Source organism: Natrix helvetica, assembly GCF_964273705.1.
Source record: "Natrix helvetica genome assembly, chromosome: Z".
Taxonomy (NCBI): domain Eukaryota; kingdom Metazoa; phylum Chordata; class Lepidosauria; order Squamata; family Natricidae; genus Natrix; species Natrix helvetica.
The window spans coordinates 115,005,308-115,019,513 of record NC_138554.1 but is presented as its reverse complement, the minus strand read 5'-3'; the positions used below and the strand labels follow the sequence as shown (position 1 = coordinate 115,019,513).

The window sequence follows — 14,206 nt, the reverse complement described above, 5'->3', positions numbered from 1 at the left end:
CTGGCCCTAGAGGTCCAGTAGTATTCTGCATGCTTGTTCTGACCCAGCTCCCCAAACATGACAAACCCTCTGACATGAACTCAAAAGATTCCTTTATTAGGAATGCTGTCAGCCCTGGCAAATAGTTTCTCTTGCAGGCTAACAAGTCTGCCCAGCCAGAAGATGAATAGTTGTCTGCCACACCTATTCATCTCCCCCCCCCCCCACCGCTTGCCAGAGCTCGTGAGGGCCATGTGAAGTTCTGCTGAACTCTGTTTTCACTGGCAGAGAATTGCAGGAGGCCGTCAGAGACGAAAATGGAACTCAGGAATCAGTTTTCGCTGGTCGAGCACTTGGGCCACCACAGGCACCCCTGACACAAATGACGTTGAGATGGCCATGCCCACCCCGGCCCCCTGAGGTCAAACACAACCCTCATGTGGCCCTAAATGAAGTTGAGTTTGACACCTCTTTTGAGACAGACAAAAGAATCTAGATAGTAGATAATGGACATTCCAATATCGGAGGGAAAAATCTGAAGAAAAACGCAAAATATAAAGATGTGCAATTTAGAACGACTGTGGCAAAAGAAAGCATAGATAGTGATATGCTTTCCAATAGTACCAATAGTAATAGATGCTTTTGCTGCCATCCCAAACATTTGGAGTGTCACTTGAACACTATGAGCATTGACAAAATCATCATCAATCAATTGCATAAAGCAACTTTACCTGTAACAATTTGAATCCTGTGATAATACCTTTAACATAATTAAACATCTGCCTTTCTCAGATTCTTGGGAAGTATTTGATAGATGCACAAAAATGCCAAAACTAGTCAGTGGTGGGTTCCTACCGGTTCGGACCATTCAGCTGAACTGGTAGTGGTATGGCAGCCTGGGTTGCTGGAACAGGCAGCGACCCAGACCTGCCACGCCCCAGAACCGGTTCCCCAGTTGGCGCCGTCGGCTCCGCCATCTTGCTGAACAATTTCTATTGAAGTGTGCATGCACGCAGAGCACGCATCCGCTGGAAGCATGTACACTAGCGAATTGGCAGCGCCAGCTGGAACCCACCCCTGAAACTAGTCTAAACATTTGGCTGACTATGTGACCACCTGTAATTATAAATATTGAATACCAGAACTTGCAAAAAGGATAGAACTGAAAACCATCTTTGGGAAAGTCCCATCTCTCATTGTCAATAAAAATAATAAAAGACAGTGTCTTCTAATATCTGAAATAAGATGTATGTTTATATGAAACATTAGCAATGGACAAAATATATGGTGACTCAGGTTAAAAATCATTTCAGTTTAATAGTGCTATACTATTAGTAGAAATGCTGTTTTTCTTAATACTTTTTTGTGCCCTAGACACAAGGACAGTTTTTCCCCGAATGCCAACACTTTGCTGAACAACTAATTCTCACAACACTGTCAAACTATTTACTAAGACTGCATTACAATTATTCTTCTCATCCTTCCTATTACCTATCGCTTCCCATTTATAACTATAACCTTGTTGCTTGTATTTTTACAATTTATATTACTCTGTTTGTTTCCTAATATGATTTGATGCTTATTAGTAACCTATGAATATCATTAAGTGTTGTATCTTATGATTTTCGATGAATGTTTTTTTCTTTTTTCCTGTTACGTACACTGAGAGCATATGCACCAAAGACAAATTCCTTGAGTGTCCAATCACAGTTGGTCAATGAAGAATTCTACTCTACTCCACTTTACTTTAACCTACCCTACTTTACTCTACCCTACCCTACCTTACCATAATTAAACAAATCTGAACGAGACAAAAATAAACCTGGTTTCTAATTTCAATCAGATTTTTTTTAGAATTTATTTTTTACTTTGTGTGAAAGGACATACCAAAACTTGGAAGATGACAAATCTGATAAAAAGCTGTATTATAATCCAAGTGGAAGACTCTTCTTACTCATATGACTTTCCCAACAATTCAAGGCATTCCTTAGCACATTTTTTTTAAAAAAACAAGTGATTGTGTGAGAGTTGCTTATCCCACCAAATTCCAATACCAAATTAAAATCCTCTTGCCAGTGTTTAATTTCTGATTCTGCTATTTTAAAAAGCTATTGCATATTGTATAAAAATAATTTCAGTTAAGTTCCCCCAAGTCAAACAGTTCTAATTTTAATGTTTGTAAAAATTTAGGATGCTTCCAGATAGATTGCTCTATTGATAAAAAAAACCTTTGCTTCTTCCTACATGAAGAAAAAGAAAGAGGAAGAGATGATAAAAAGGGAGAGGCTTATAAACAGAAGATTCATTTTGGGATAATACAATGGTTTAGATATTACTTTGAAAAGATAGTTTTTTATTTACCCCAAAAGGAATTAGCACCTTATTGTCATTCTTTAAAGCAGCTACAGCTGTTCTCAGAATTGTGTTCAGCTGTGAAGAATAATCACACTTATGGGAAAAAAAACTCAGTTATTTTAAATAATTTGCAGGGAAAAAGTGCTATATTCACTGGTTAATATGAAGGGCTTTGCATGAAGATCCCTTGAAAATGCTATAAATGTTATATTTGGAAACATCCTGTTCTCCTATTCTCCTATAATCCTTTCATAATAACATATGAATAGAGTTATGGGAGCATAGAATTCTACTTTCCCAAAAGGAATCAGCTGACTTCTGATCAAAATATTTGAGACTTCCACAGAAGTCAAAAAGAGATTTAAAAAATCTAAGGAGCAATGGGAAGTGGGCTGGGGCAAGCATTTTGCTCAGTATTGCACAATGGCTACAAGAGATTAAATACAAATGACTAAAAAAATTAAATATGAACATCCTGCTTGGCTAGCTTTCTTGCTTGGAGTTCTATCCAAAACCATTACAGTAAGTCGTCTGTTGCCCATACTTCTCACTAAAGCAAGGAAAACATTTTGGTAATGCCGCATTCAGCTATTGGATTGAACGCTCCTAATGTGAATTAAAAACAAGTTTTATTTTGCACTTTTTGTTGGGGGTAAAGTCCAGTGGTGGGTTTCCATTTTTTTTTACTATTGGTTCACTTGCTCTCGCGTGTGATGCTTCTGCGCATGCACAGAAGCATCCAGGCAGAGCCTCCTGCCACGGCCATTACCGATTCACCCGACTTGGGTCGAACCAGGAGCAACCCACCTCTGCCACAGTCCCATAGATATTTTACTATGTTAACAAAATCATAGAAAAACTTATATTGTGTTAATTTTCAACATATCAAATCAAATCAAATCAAATTTTATTTGATTAGCCGCAACCCTCTCCCGAAGGACTCGGGGCGGCGTACAATCAAAGGATAAAATACACATAGGACACACATACATACGAAAAAACAAGGGCTATTACATTTGTGCATGGAGGAGAGTAGACTTGTAAGTGAAAGACAATAAACACAGCTAAAAACACAGTTAAAACACAGTTTAAAATCCCCTAAATAAAATTGCTAAATTAAAAAACCCCTCAGGAGCGTAACGAAGTTATGGTTGGGCCAGGCCAGATATTTGAAAAAGGTGGGTCTTGAGCTTAACACGGAAGGAGCGGAGGTCTGTAGTGGTCCTAATATCCGGGGGGAGGTCATTCCACAGGGCTGGGCCCGCCACAGAGAAGGCTCTGCTCCTAGGCGCCGCCCCATGGCATTGTCTAGTGGACGGCACCTGGAGAAGTCCCTCTCTGTGCGAGCGAATAGGTCGTAGGGATGTATGGGGCAGAATACGGTCCCGCAGGTAACTAGGTCCTGAGCCATGAATTACATATTGAAAGAAAAGAATGTTTGTACAGAATAATATGTGCACAAAGTTTTTTCAATATACAAAAATGAAAAGATCTAGCTGGCTTTCGGTCCAAATAATCAGATTAGCTCTACAGTAGAAAGGATAATGACACTATTGGATGATAAACTGTAAAAACAGACAACAGAAGATTAAAACATTATTTGGCTGCCTCTTGCTGATCTATGCTTGCACAACAAAGCTAGGAAAAATGAGGCAGACATATTTCCTTCCATCTGTTTTCCAAAAGTAAAACGTTCATTATTCTAAATGCCAAATAAAGATTCTTGCATCATTGATGATTTTTTAAAATCTGATCTCCCGTACTCAAGGGATATGGATAGCTCCTTGGAGAATTAGCAATGTGTAAGTTCCTCCAAATTTTCTTGCATCCTCAATAGAACATATTCTTTTTCTGAAGGCAATGAAAGCATTGACACTTGGAATTGCCATTGTTGACACAAGGCAACATAATTAATTAATTTAATCTGACCAATTCAGGGAAGAGGACTGCAAACAATAGGGAAGATTTTGTAGGTGCTATGGCATTCATTTTCAAATATTGTACATTCATTGAAGAAACCTTAAATAAAATCTCCTACCCTGAGTTTATGCTCCTTCATTGGACAAAAAAGATCTGCTTTCAGCTGTTTATGATCTAGGTACCATCTAAGTCAGTGTTGGCTAACCTTTTTGTCATCAAATGCTGAAAGTGTGTGCTTGTGTGCGATAGCACATGGGCATGTGCCTACACCCATAATGCAATGTGCACTCAACAACCCCCATGTGCCCTGCCCACTGGCACATGTGTGCATGAAACACTTCACACCCCTGGGCCTAGCAGGCCTCCCTGAAGCCTCATGGGACCAAAAACTGGCCTCGGGGAGGGGGGTATGCACTGCACCCATCCACCCCATGAATGTGTGTGCAACCCCCCCCCACATGTGTTCATGTCTCCTGCATGTGCCCTGTTTCCCACTCATGTGCAACAGAGACCAAAAATCAGCTGGCTGGTGGGAAGCACGTGCGCATACATGGTGGAGCTGAGATGTGGCAATGACTTGCATGCCTGCAGAGAGGGCTCGGGTTGTGCCATCTGCGGCATGCGTGCCATAGGTTCAGCATCACGGATCTAAGTAGACATTATTCTCAGATTGGGGATCGCTGCTCTAAAGAACATAATGTCTTCTTCGCCCTCTATTTTAAGATTATTCATTAGAATCTCTGAAATATAAACATATATCCCAAATTGCCTGAAAGATGAAATAAGAAGGAATGAAAATGGATTTCTCTATTATAAGTAGATTCTTAATTAGTTGCAAAAGACAACTAAAAAATACACCATCCTGGAAAGATTTACTCCAAATGACAGTTTTTCAATCTTGGCTGCCAGAAGTGTGCTTTCTATTTATAAAGAGCAAATAAAATAGAAGAACTTATTACTTAGCTAATACTAAACTAATGCCAAGTTTGATTTGACTGGACTATTCTAGCAAGGGTTATTGTAAGGCACACCAGAAAATGAATAAAACTAAGAATTTATAATTTCATAACTATTAAAGGCTAAACACTTGTTTTATCAAGCTTAGTTAAAATTGCTGTATTATGTGTGTGTGTGAGATTGCCATGACCTGGTAAACCATAGCATGAGACAGCAATTGTGCTATGATTGTAAAAAGTGTTAGTCAAGCATTGAATGTTGTTGAGATCACAAAACTGATTGATAATTCTGTTCTACCCTGTAGCAGGCAGACTGCACCGGGAATACTGAGTCCAGTATGCTGAGGATTTAGAAAGGATGTTTTCTGGATCCACAGGTGCTTGCATTACTGGTAATTTTTATAAACAAAGTTAGGTAACTATTTGTCTAGGGTGCTCTGAGGATTCCTGATCTAGGTAGGGGATTGGATTAAAAGACTTGCAGGATTTCTTAGAATCCTATGTTTCTAATATTTCAGAATATTGGTTTACCAGGGACAAAGACTAAATTGGTTGGATCAACACACATTAGCAACCCTTGATTCTTTTTAGTCCATCAGAAATATTTAGTAATGATATAAATAGAAATCTACAGAATTAGCATCACTTTGAACAAAATCTTCAAATGTAGCAATTAAGGCTAGAGGATTAGTGATCCAGATCAGATTCTGCTCTGTTACAACTAATTTAATGATACCTAACTGGCTTTGTGATGGAGGCAAACCTATTCACACCAAGGATGGCAATTACATAAATATACTTCAGAGTTACTAAGAACCATGCCAATAGCCTTTTAATACATAAAAAGGATAAGAGAAAGAAGCAACAAGATTAAACCAGCATAGGTGTAAGAGTTATTTGTATAGCCTGACTGACAGTTGGCAGTAGTAGTAAGCCACTGTCATCTATGAGCTCAACTTTATTTTGAATAAAATTGATCTCTAGTCAGAAGCAGCTGCAGAGACAGGGCAAAAAAGGAAAAAGAAGATAGCATTTCCCCAGCTAGGATACTGGCAGAAAAAGCAGGATATTATAGCATACAAATGAGTAGGCAGACCAAAAAAAAAAGATGAATAGATGAGAATGACTACTAAACCACTCCAACAAAAAGAACTATTCTTAACCATGTGAGTAAGGAACTACTGCCTTTTAGAAATACTAGAGAATATATTCATCAGCCCCAGGCAGTAAAAAGAGAGGGATGCTGTACAGCAATATTTAGAAAGCCATCTTCTGTTGCAAAGGCCATAGCATGGACCACACCAATGAAACCAAGTTACGTAGACCTTAAAGCACACACATTCAGAGTACATATTATTTTAAAGTAAGGATGGCAGTTTTTCCAAGTTGAAGTGTTAAAGAAATGTTTCTTTTAATAAAAGTTGACATCTGATTTTGTATAGCAACTTTGGTAAAAATGGATTTCTAGATGAGTTTTTATTCTGTTCATGTTTTGTTTTAGTTACCCTTCTGCTTTTGTATGTGTTCATTTCCTAACTCATTCATAACTGCCAGATTTTTCAGTAAATATTATTCCAGAGCTATCAGTTCAGAGGAATCTGTTATTTCCCAAAAGACTCATTGAATGTTGACTATGCTCAGAGAAAGGAAATGTAGAATACACCTCTGAAAGTTATATAAGCAACTATTCATGCTATGGCATTCAGCATAACTGCTTTGCCCAGAGTGCTATACCAATAACTTTTGTCTAGTATAGTTGAAAATCATTTAGTTAATTGGGTGCAAGTTTGGTTTTGCTCCTGGTACAAATAATCGACAATAGCTACAGATCAATGCAATTCTCAAAAAAGAAAATCTAAATGATTGAATTGATCTCCAGCACTGCCTTTTTTCTCACAAAGGAAAGAAATATAAAAATCTAGAGTGAATGGGATAAAAACCTGATAAAATCTGTTTTGTTCTCAAAAACCTCATAGTCATGCAGACATATTCTATAAAATCAAAGAAAGGTTGCATAAGAGGTGGTATTTAGCAGGTTCTGACCAGTTCTGGAGAACCGGTAGTGGAAATTTTGAGCAGTTCAGAGAACCGGTAAACACCACCTATGATTGCCCTGCCACCATCTATTCTCTGCCTTCCGAGTCCCAGATGATCGGGAGGAAATGAGGATTTTGCAGTATCCTTCCCTTGGAGTGGGATGGGAATGGAGATTTTACAGTATCCTTCCCCTGCCACAACCACCAAGCTACGCCCACCAAGCCATGCCTGCAGAACCGGTAGTAAAAAAATTTTGAATTGGGTTGCTTACATAGTTTCCTAAATTCCACCACCACCCCGCCTTAATCTCTTTAAAATCCTTGTCTTCTAGATCATGTTACCAGAATGGAAAGGGAAGAGGGTAAGTATGGAGGAGCTGACAACTTTCCAATCATTGCCCAACTCTTTCACACAAGGATGAATTGATGGGAGATTATTTTCCTCTCAATTGTTTTTTCTTCATAGCTTCCAGATGAATATAGCCCATTTCCAGACTCCATCTTTTTTTTTTTTACTAGTTTCTCCCCAAAGAAATTCTAGTCCCAATCTATCCACTTTTAAAACAAATTATCCTACTGATGGGTAGAATGTTGATGTCATTTACATAATTCTTTTCCAACATTCTATTCAATAGAAAGAACAAAAGAACAGCTCAAACAAACAAATACAGACAAATTGTATCTTTGTCAAAAAAAGCCATTTTTTGTTCATTTTTGCCCCCCCACCCTCCCAGGAGTACTCTGTAAGCCCCCCCCCCCCAAGGCTATTCATGCCTTTTATTTGGGGAAAAACGGGCCCGTTTTCATAAAAAACAGGCCATTTTGGGGTGGTTTACAGAATGCAAAAACCTTTTTTCTTTTTCCTTTTGAAAAGCTCTTTAGTTAGAGTGATGGATGAGAATTAGATTGATCAAGTGCTGTGCCAGCAGAAACAAGTCTTAGGTGCTGCAGGTTGTCAGTGATTTCCTTCTCCAGCACATGAATAAATACACCTGGAAACATCTACCTACCTACCTACCTACTCTCCCTCTCTCCCTCCCTACTATATTTCCTCTCTCTCTATCCCTCTACTTACCTACCTACCTACCTACCTACCTACCTACCTACCTACCTACCTACCTACTCTCTCTCTCTCCTTACCTATCTGCTGTATTTCTCTCTCCCTCCCTCTATCTACCTATCTACCTACTCTCTCTCTCCTTACCTACCTACTTTATTTCTCTCTCTCTCTCTATCCCTCTCCCCACCTATCTACCTACTCTCTCTTTCCCTACCTACCTATTGTATCTCTCTCTCCCTCCCTCCCTCCCTCCCTCTCTCTACCTACCTACCTACCTACCTACCTACCTACCTACCTACCTACCTACCTACCTACCTACCGTCTCTCTCTCCCTACCTACCTACTGTATTTCTCTCTCTCTCTCTCTCTCTCTCTCTCTCTCTCTCTCTCTCTCTCTCCCTCTCTATCTACCTATCTACCTACTCTCTGTCTCCCTACCTACCTACTGTATTTCTCTCTCTCTCTCTATCATCTCTCTCTCTCTCTCTCTCTCTCTCTCTCTCTCTCTCTCTCTCTCTCTCTCTCTCTCTCTCTCTCTCTCTCTCTCATCTATCTATCTATCTATCTATCTATCTATCTATCTATCTATCTATCTATCTATCTATCTATCTATCTATCTATCTATCCCTCTATTTACCTACTTACTTATCTACTCTCTCCCTCTCCCTACCTACCTACTGTATTTCTCTCCCTCTCTCTCTCTCTCTCTACCTACCTACTTTTTAAAAAAAATTGCCTCTTCAAAACCTTGGTGCATCTTATACTCCAGTGAGTCTTATACGCCGAAAAATACAGTAGGCTTTTATGAAACATTTTGTTTCAAACAAATTATGTTTGAAAATATGTTGGTTTTTGAATATGAAATTTCACAAAAATCAATTTTAAAATGAAAAATGACTGCTTTGAAAAAAAAACAGCTTCAGTTTTATGCTCAAAATTGTTCAAAAATTGCTTTACACAGTTGTACAGAAAATTTACAACCTCCACATGTTATAGCATATGAAAATAAAATGCCCATCATATTAATCAGAAAGAATGTAACAATGGAACTATAAAATCATTTCAGACATCTTGGTTGACTACAGTAATTTTATCTTTCCTAATCTCCAATTATAGTTATCTCTCTCTAAACTCAGTGGGAGGTACTAGTAATTAGACCTGCAAAACATTACATAAGAAATGTAATTAATACATATTAATTCATAGTGTTATAAAGTTGCCTCATGTGGTTTGATGAATTAAAAGACCCAGATGGCATGGTCCAAGGTGACGAATGTGAAATCTACTTCAAATTCTCTCACTAAGCATTAAATAGAGGTACATTTAATTTATATGCTTTATTACATTTTGTCTAATAATTGAGGAAAAAATTCAAGGGAAAAGGAGAGTTGGTGAGCGACCAGAATTTACCTTTATCAAAAGGTTTGTATTCAGCCATGAAGCCAAGGTTTGTAGTAGATGAAGCTCTGAATTTTATATAAAGAAAGTTATGTCTTGAATGAACCACAGGTGGTATAGTGTTCCCACAGTATTTTCCCAAAGAAGGAGAGTTTGCATTGCCACCATTTCTAATCTGCAAAAGAAAAAAATTCAATCCCATGAAAATAGCACAGAACTAAGCACATATATTACAAGGAGTCATTCCTGTCAAGACTTTGGATAGGGAAGGAAAATTGTCTCCTATTTTAGATTGCTTTTGTCCAATTTCTCTATCACTTTTTAAAGACATTTTTAAGGCTTTAAAAATTAATATCATTTTTGTTGACCTTTCTATATGAGAATGTTTTCTGATACAGAAAAGGTGACTGACCGTATATGCATTTTGATAAAATTGGCTTAGTGGAACTATTAGTGCAACATTTTCTGGAGGGTGGAAGTTCATTCTCCAAACTTATGGGGTGGTTTCTGAATGTTTCATTATCAGGCTAGGTAACTTCTTCCATCTCTTAAATTCTGTTGAAGATATTATCTAGCCTGGTAATGAAACGTTCAGAAATCAACCCACAAGTTTGAAGGATGAACCTCCACTCTTATCCTACATCTGAGCTACAGATACCCGCAGCTATCACAAATCATTTTCTTCTAATACAAATATCCTAATGTCAATTAATGTAATTGAGCAAGGGTCAACTTTGGTTATTTCAGCATGGACAATGCTAATTATCTCAATCCAGCTCAGTAGTAACCTGTAGTTCTCCCAATGATAATTTTATCTTTAATCTCATCCCTCCATTTTGTGTTTGCCTTCTTTTATCAACTTCAGTCTTGCTAAGCATTAGACATTAAATGTCAAAAATAAATGAGATTCTGCAAGTCAATCTAATGGAACCAAGATCAAATGATATCTCCTTTTGCAGTCCTTAATATTTTTAGTAACTGTGCCCAGATACAAAATGTATAGGTAAATATTTTATTTCTCTCACTTGTACAATGTACAACTTTAACTTTTTTCAACTTTGTATCATAGAAAATATCCTTATTTTTCATTATTCTGTCTATGTTTATCATTGTGTTCCACTCTAAAATGAATCTTACCTTACTTTCTTTAGCTTACCATACTTTCATTAACTGTTTTTGAGCCTAATACAACAGATACAATATCTACAGTTTCATTATCAAGTGTTAAGTTCACTAACCATGTCGCTAGATATTATCATTATCTCCTAAGTATTTAATACTAAACTTGTCCTTTGCTTTTTATTTTCCACTTTCAAAATACTTCTAATTCCCCATACTTCAGTGTAACCAAGCATTGTCAATCTGCATATCTCCAAATAAGAATGTTTCAATCTCCTGTCCTCACTTCTGTCAAATGCCAGTGAAATCAGATTCTGGCAGTTCAAATGAGTATCAAGATTTATTACAAGCCTAAGCTCTCTAAAAGAATCTGACCAACTAATGGAAATTAGCAAGAGATAAGATGTCTCACGGGGCACAGGGACTTGTGACTTATGACACATTTGACCCCTCCCTAAGGCTCAGCCTCACATCTTCCACATCTTCTCTTCCCCTTAATCCTGATTTCTATTCTGAAACATTCTGTTTTTTTTTCAATTCTGCTTCACTTTAAAGATTCATCAGAAAAATAATCTTATATTCTGGCACACTTAGAATGTTATTAGCCTTAATATAGTTCACATTCTGGTATCATGCAGGAAAAGGCCTTGCTGAATCAATAAAGCAAACGTTTATTGTTTTATTGCTCCTTATCTCTGCTTGCTCTCTCTATTATCCATCTGAGGTTATCTGTCTGATCCCATGTTCCTCTGCCTTATGTGAAACTTGTCTGTTCCTTTGTTTTTATGTATAGCTGTATTCTACTTTGTAAAAAAAAACATAGATGTTTTATTTTACATATTATTTTGAGAAGTGCAAATTCCCAAACCTCTTGCTTTATTATTATGAAGTATTTAAATAATTCTACCTCATCAATTAGGACACCATTGTCAAAAATTAAGTGGTACCAAAAACAATTCTTGTAATTGCTTATTAGACTCTCTACTCAATACAGTTTACAATAATGTATAAACCTTCATTGCCTTTCAGTCCTAAGTAGGTATTCTCAAAGCATGAATCCCACCAATTTCAGTGTAAACAAGTATGTTAGAATTATAGGATCAATCTAACCTTGATTAAAAAAACCTTTAAATTTCATTAAAACAAAGTTTATGTTTTCCATTTCTGTCACGGTAAATATTATATTTCATTGGTAACCTTTAGAGATTTTGGATTCTTATCATGTATAAATTAAATGTGAGTAATTTTTCGAAGGGACATAGCCAATCATATATATGGCCTGTGCAATGTTTGGTTTTCAAAATAATTTCCTTTAAAAAAAATTACCTCCACATAATCTGAATTGCAAGTAGTGACATTATAGATATGAAAATTAGTGAACTTAAGGACCACAATATTGTCTTCAGGTACAGATATGATCCATTCACAGATACGACCCTTTGGCAATGGTCTGGTAAAGTAGGGAGATCTGATGACCCCTTCACCAAACAAGGATCCCCCACAAGCTGCCAAGAGAAACGGAGAATTAGTTTAGTAATTCAATTCAATTCAATTTATTTGATTTCTAGACTGCCCCCTCTCCCCAAAGGGACTCGGGGCAGTGTACAGGCACCAAATTAAAAAACCATACACATAAGAATAAATACCATTAAAATCAAATTAAACCTTAACCCCTGTACAAATTATAAAAATTAAAACTCGGCCTAAAACCAACCCGTAAAATTTAAAAATACCGACTGAGGTGGGAGAGCTGGGATTAGGCCAGGCCGGCTAAATTGAACAGGTGGGTTTTAAGCTTCTTACGGAAGGAGCGGAGGTCCGTGGTTATTCTAATATCAGGTCATTCCAGAGGGTCGGGCCCATCACAGAGAAGGCCCTTCCCCTGGGCGTCGCCCGCTGGCACAGTCTAGTGGACGGCACCCTGAGGAGTCCCTTTCTGTGTGAGCGGATCGGCCGAAGGGATGTATGAGGCAGAATACGAATATTGACAAACTATTTGAAGAATGTTGACTGACATGGACACGGAGCTAGATTAATCTATGAAATGTCAGACTGGCTGTTTTTTTTAAAAAAAGTGTTCACTTTTTAAACAATATCCAAATTGGAGCAGTTATATTTATAAGGAGGAATTCGAAAATTAATCAGAACAATTTATCTACGGGCTTTCTGCTGAATTGAAGGCCACTATTGCAGCTTTTCCTTATCCCTGCTATCTCCTACGTAAAAGTGAGGAAAGTGGGATTCATGAAAAAAAGTACTGTGCTCAGATCCTTAGAGAAATTTGACTGAAATGTCGCAAGATTACTGTCTTCTAAAATATTTGCTATTCTGAACAGTAGAACAACCTATTTTAAGGCTCAACTGCTTCAGGACAGCAATGGGTGAGATTGAAAGACAATTATGTCACCCCTTCTCTAGAAACAGGTTCCCATTTTTGGTCCACTATTTAAAATAGTCTACAGAATTTACAACACAGTTTGACCATGAAGTTAGCGGACACCCTAGAACTTTATAAAAGTTGCTACCTTACCTTAAGTTGGTTGTTTCACTTACCAACTTCATAAGTGGCCCTGAAGTTAGAAGTACTAACTGAAATATCAGATTTGAACTTGATCCAAAGGCTACTTTGTGTGGAAGTGATTGCAGAAGGGCGCATACTTCCACAGAACTTGTTGATTAAGGGAGCCCTCTCAGTGTCACCATCTCGGATCTAATTCACACACAGAAAAAGCCTAATCATCTCAATTATCTCATCAATTTGATATATATGCCAGACAATTGTCTCAATGAAATATTAGTAGTAGTAAGGGTAGTAAGGAAATGCTAGATCATGCCAATAACATGAAAATTGTTGGAATGCTTAGTTTGCCATTGCTCCATATTTTCCATGCTGGCGTTTCAAAACTTTTTGTTCTTTCAAAAATGTTTACACTCCTTTTGCATTTTACTTGTTTGGGGAAACTTAGTGGAGATAACAACAAAATTTACAAAGCTTTACTGTATACAATTTCTTGAATATCTGGGAGAAGGCAATATATGCAGCTTGAGAACAGTAAATACACAGATGTCATTTTAAGCTCACTTTAAAGTCTCCAACTTATTTTCTACAGGAGATACACTATTATATGAGATATGAGCTACTTTATTTAAATTCAAAACTTTTAGAATAGTACCATACATTATCAATTAAAATAATGGATTGTCACATTCCTGAACATCTACAGGAATATCTGCAGGGAGATAGGAAGTAAATAAATATAAAATGGTGGCTACAACCATATGATCAAATCACCTAGGATGTACATAAAATTAATTGCATAATTGTGACCACCATCCTGACTTTTTAAATCTACAGCAGACACTTCTATCTGGCTCCTTTATTT

The 14,206-nt window shown here is 37.3% G+C and overlaps 1 protein-coding gene across 1 annotated transcript in view; it reads right to left on the bottom strand.

Annotated features, from left to right (window-relative positions):
- CUBN (cubilin) overlaps positions 1-14,206 on the bottom strand; it is a gene marked incomplete at its 3' end in the record, with an annotated part of 191,788 nt that overhangs the window by 136,013 nt on the left and 41,569 nt on the right. Inside the window, 3 exon segments of the mRNA XM_081970672.1 lie at positions 9,717-9,879; positions 12,150-12,328; positions 13,377-13,533. Coding sequence (XP_081826798.1) covers positions 9,717-9,879; positions 12,150-12,328; positions 13,377-13,533 — 499 coding nt within the window.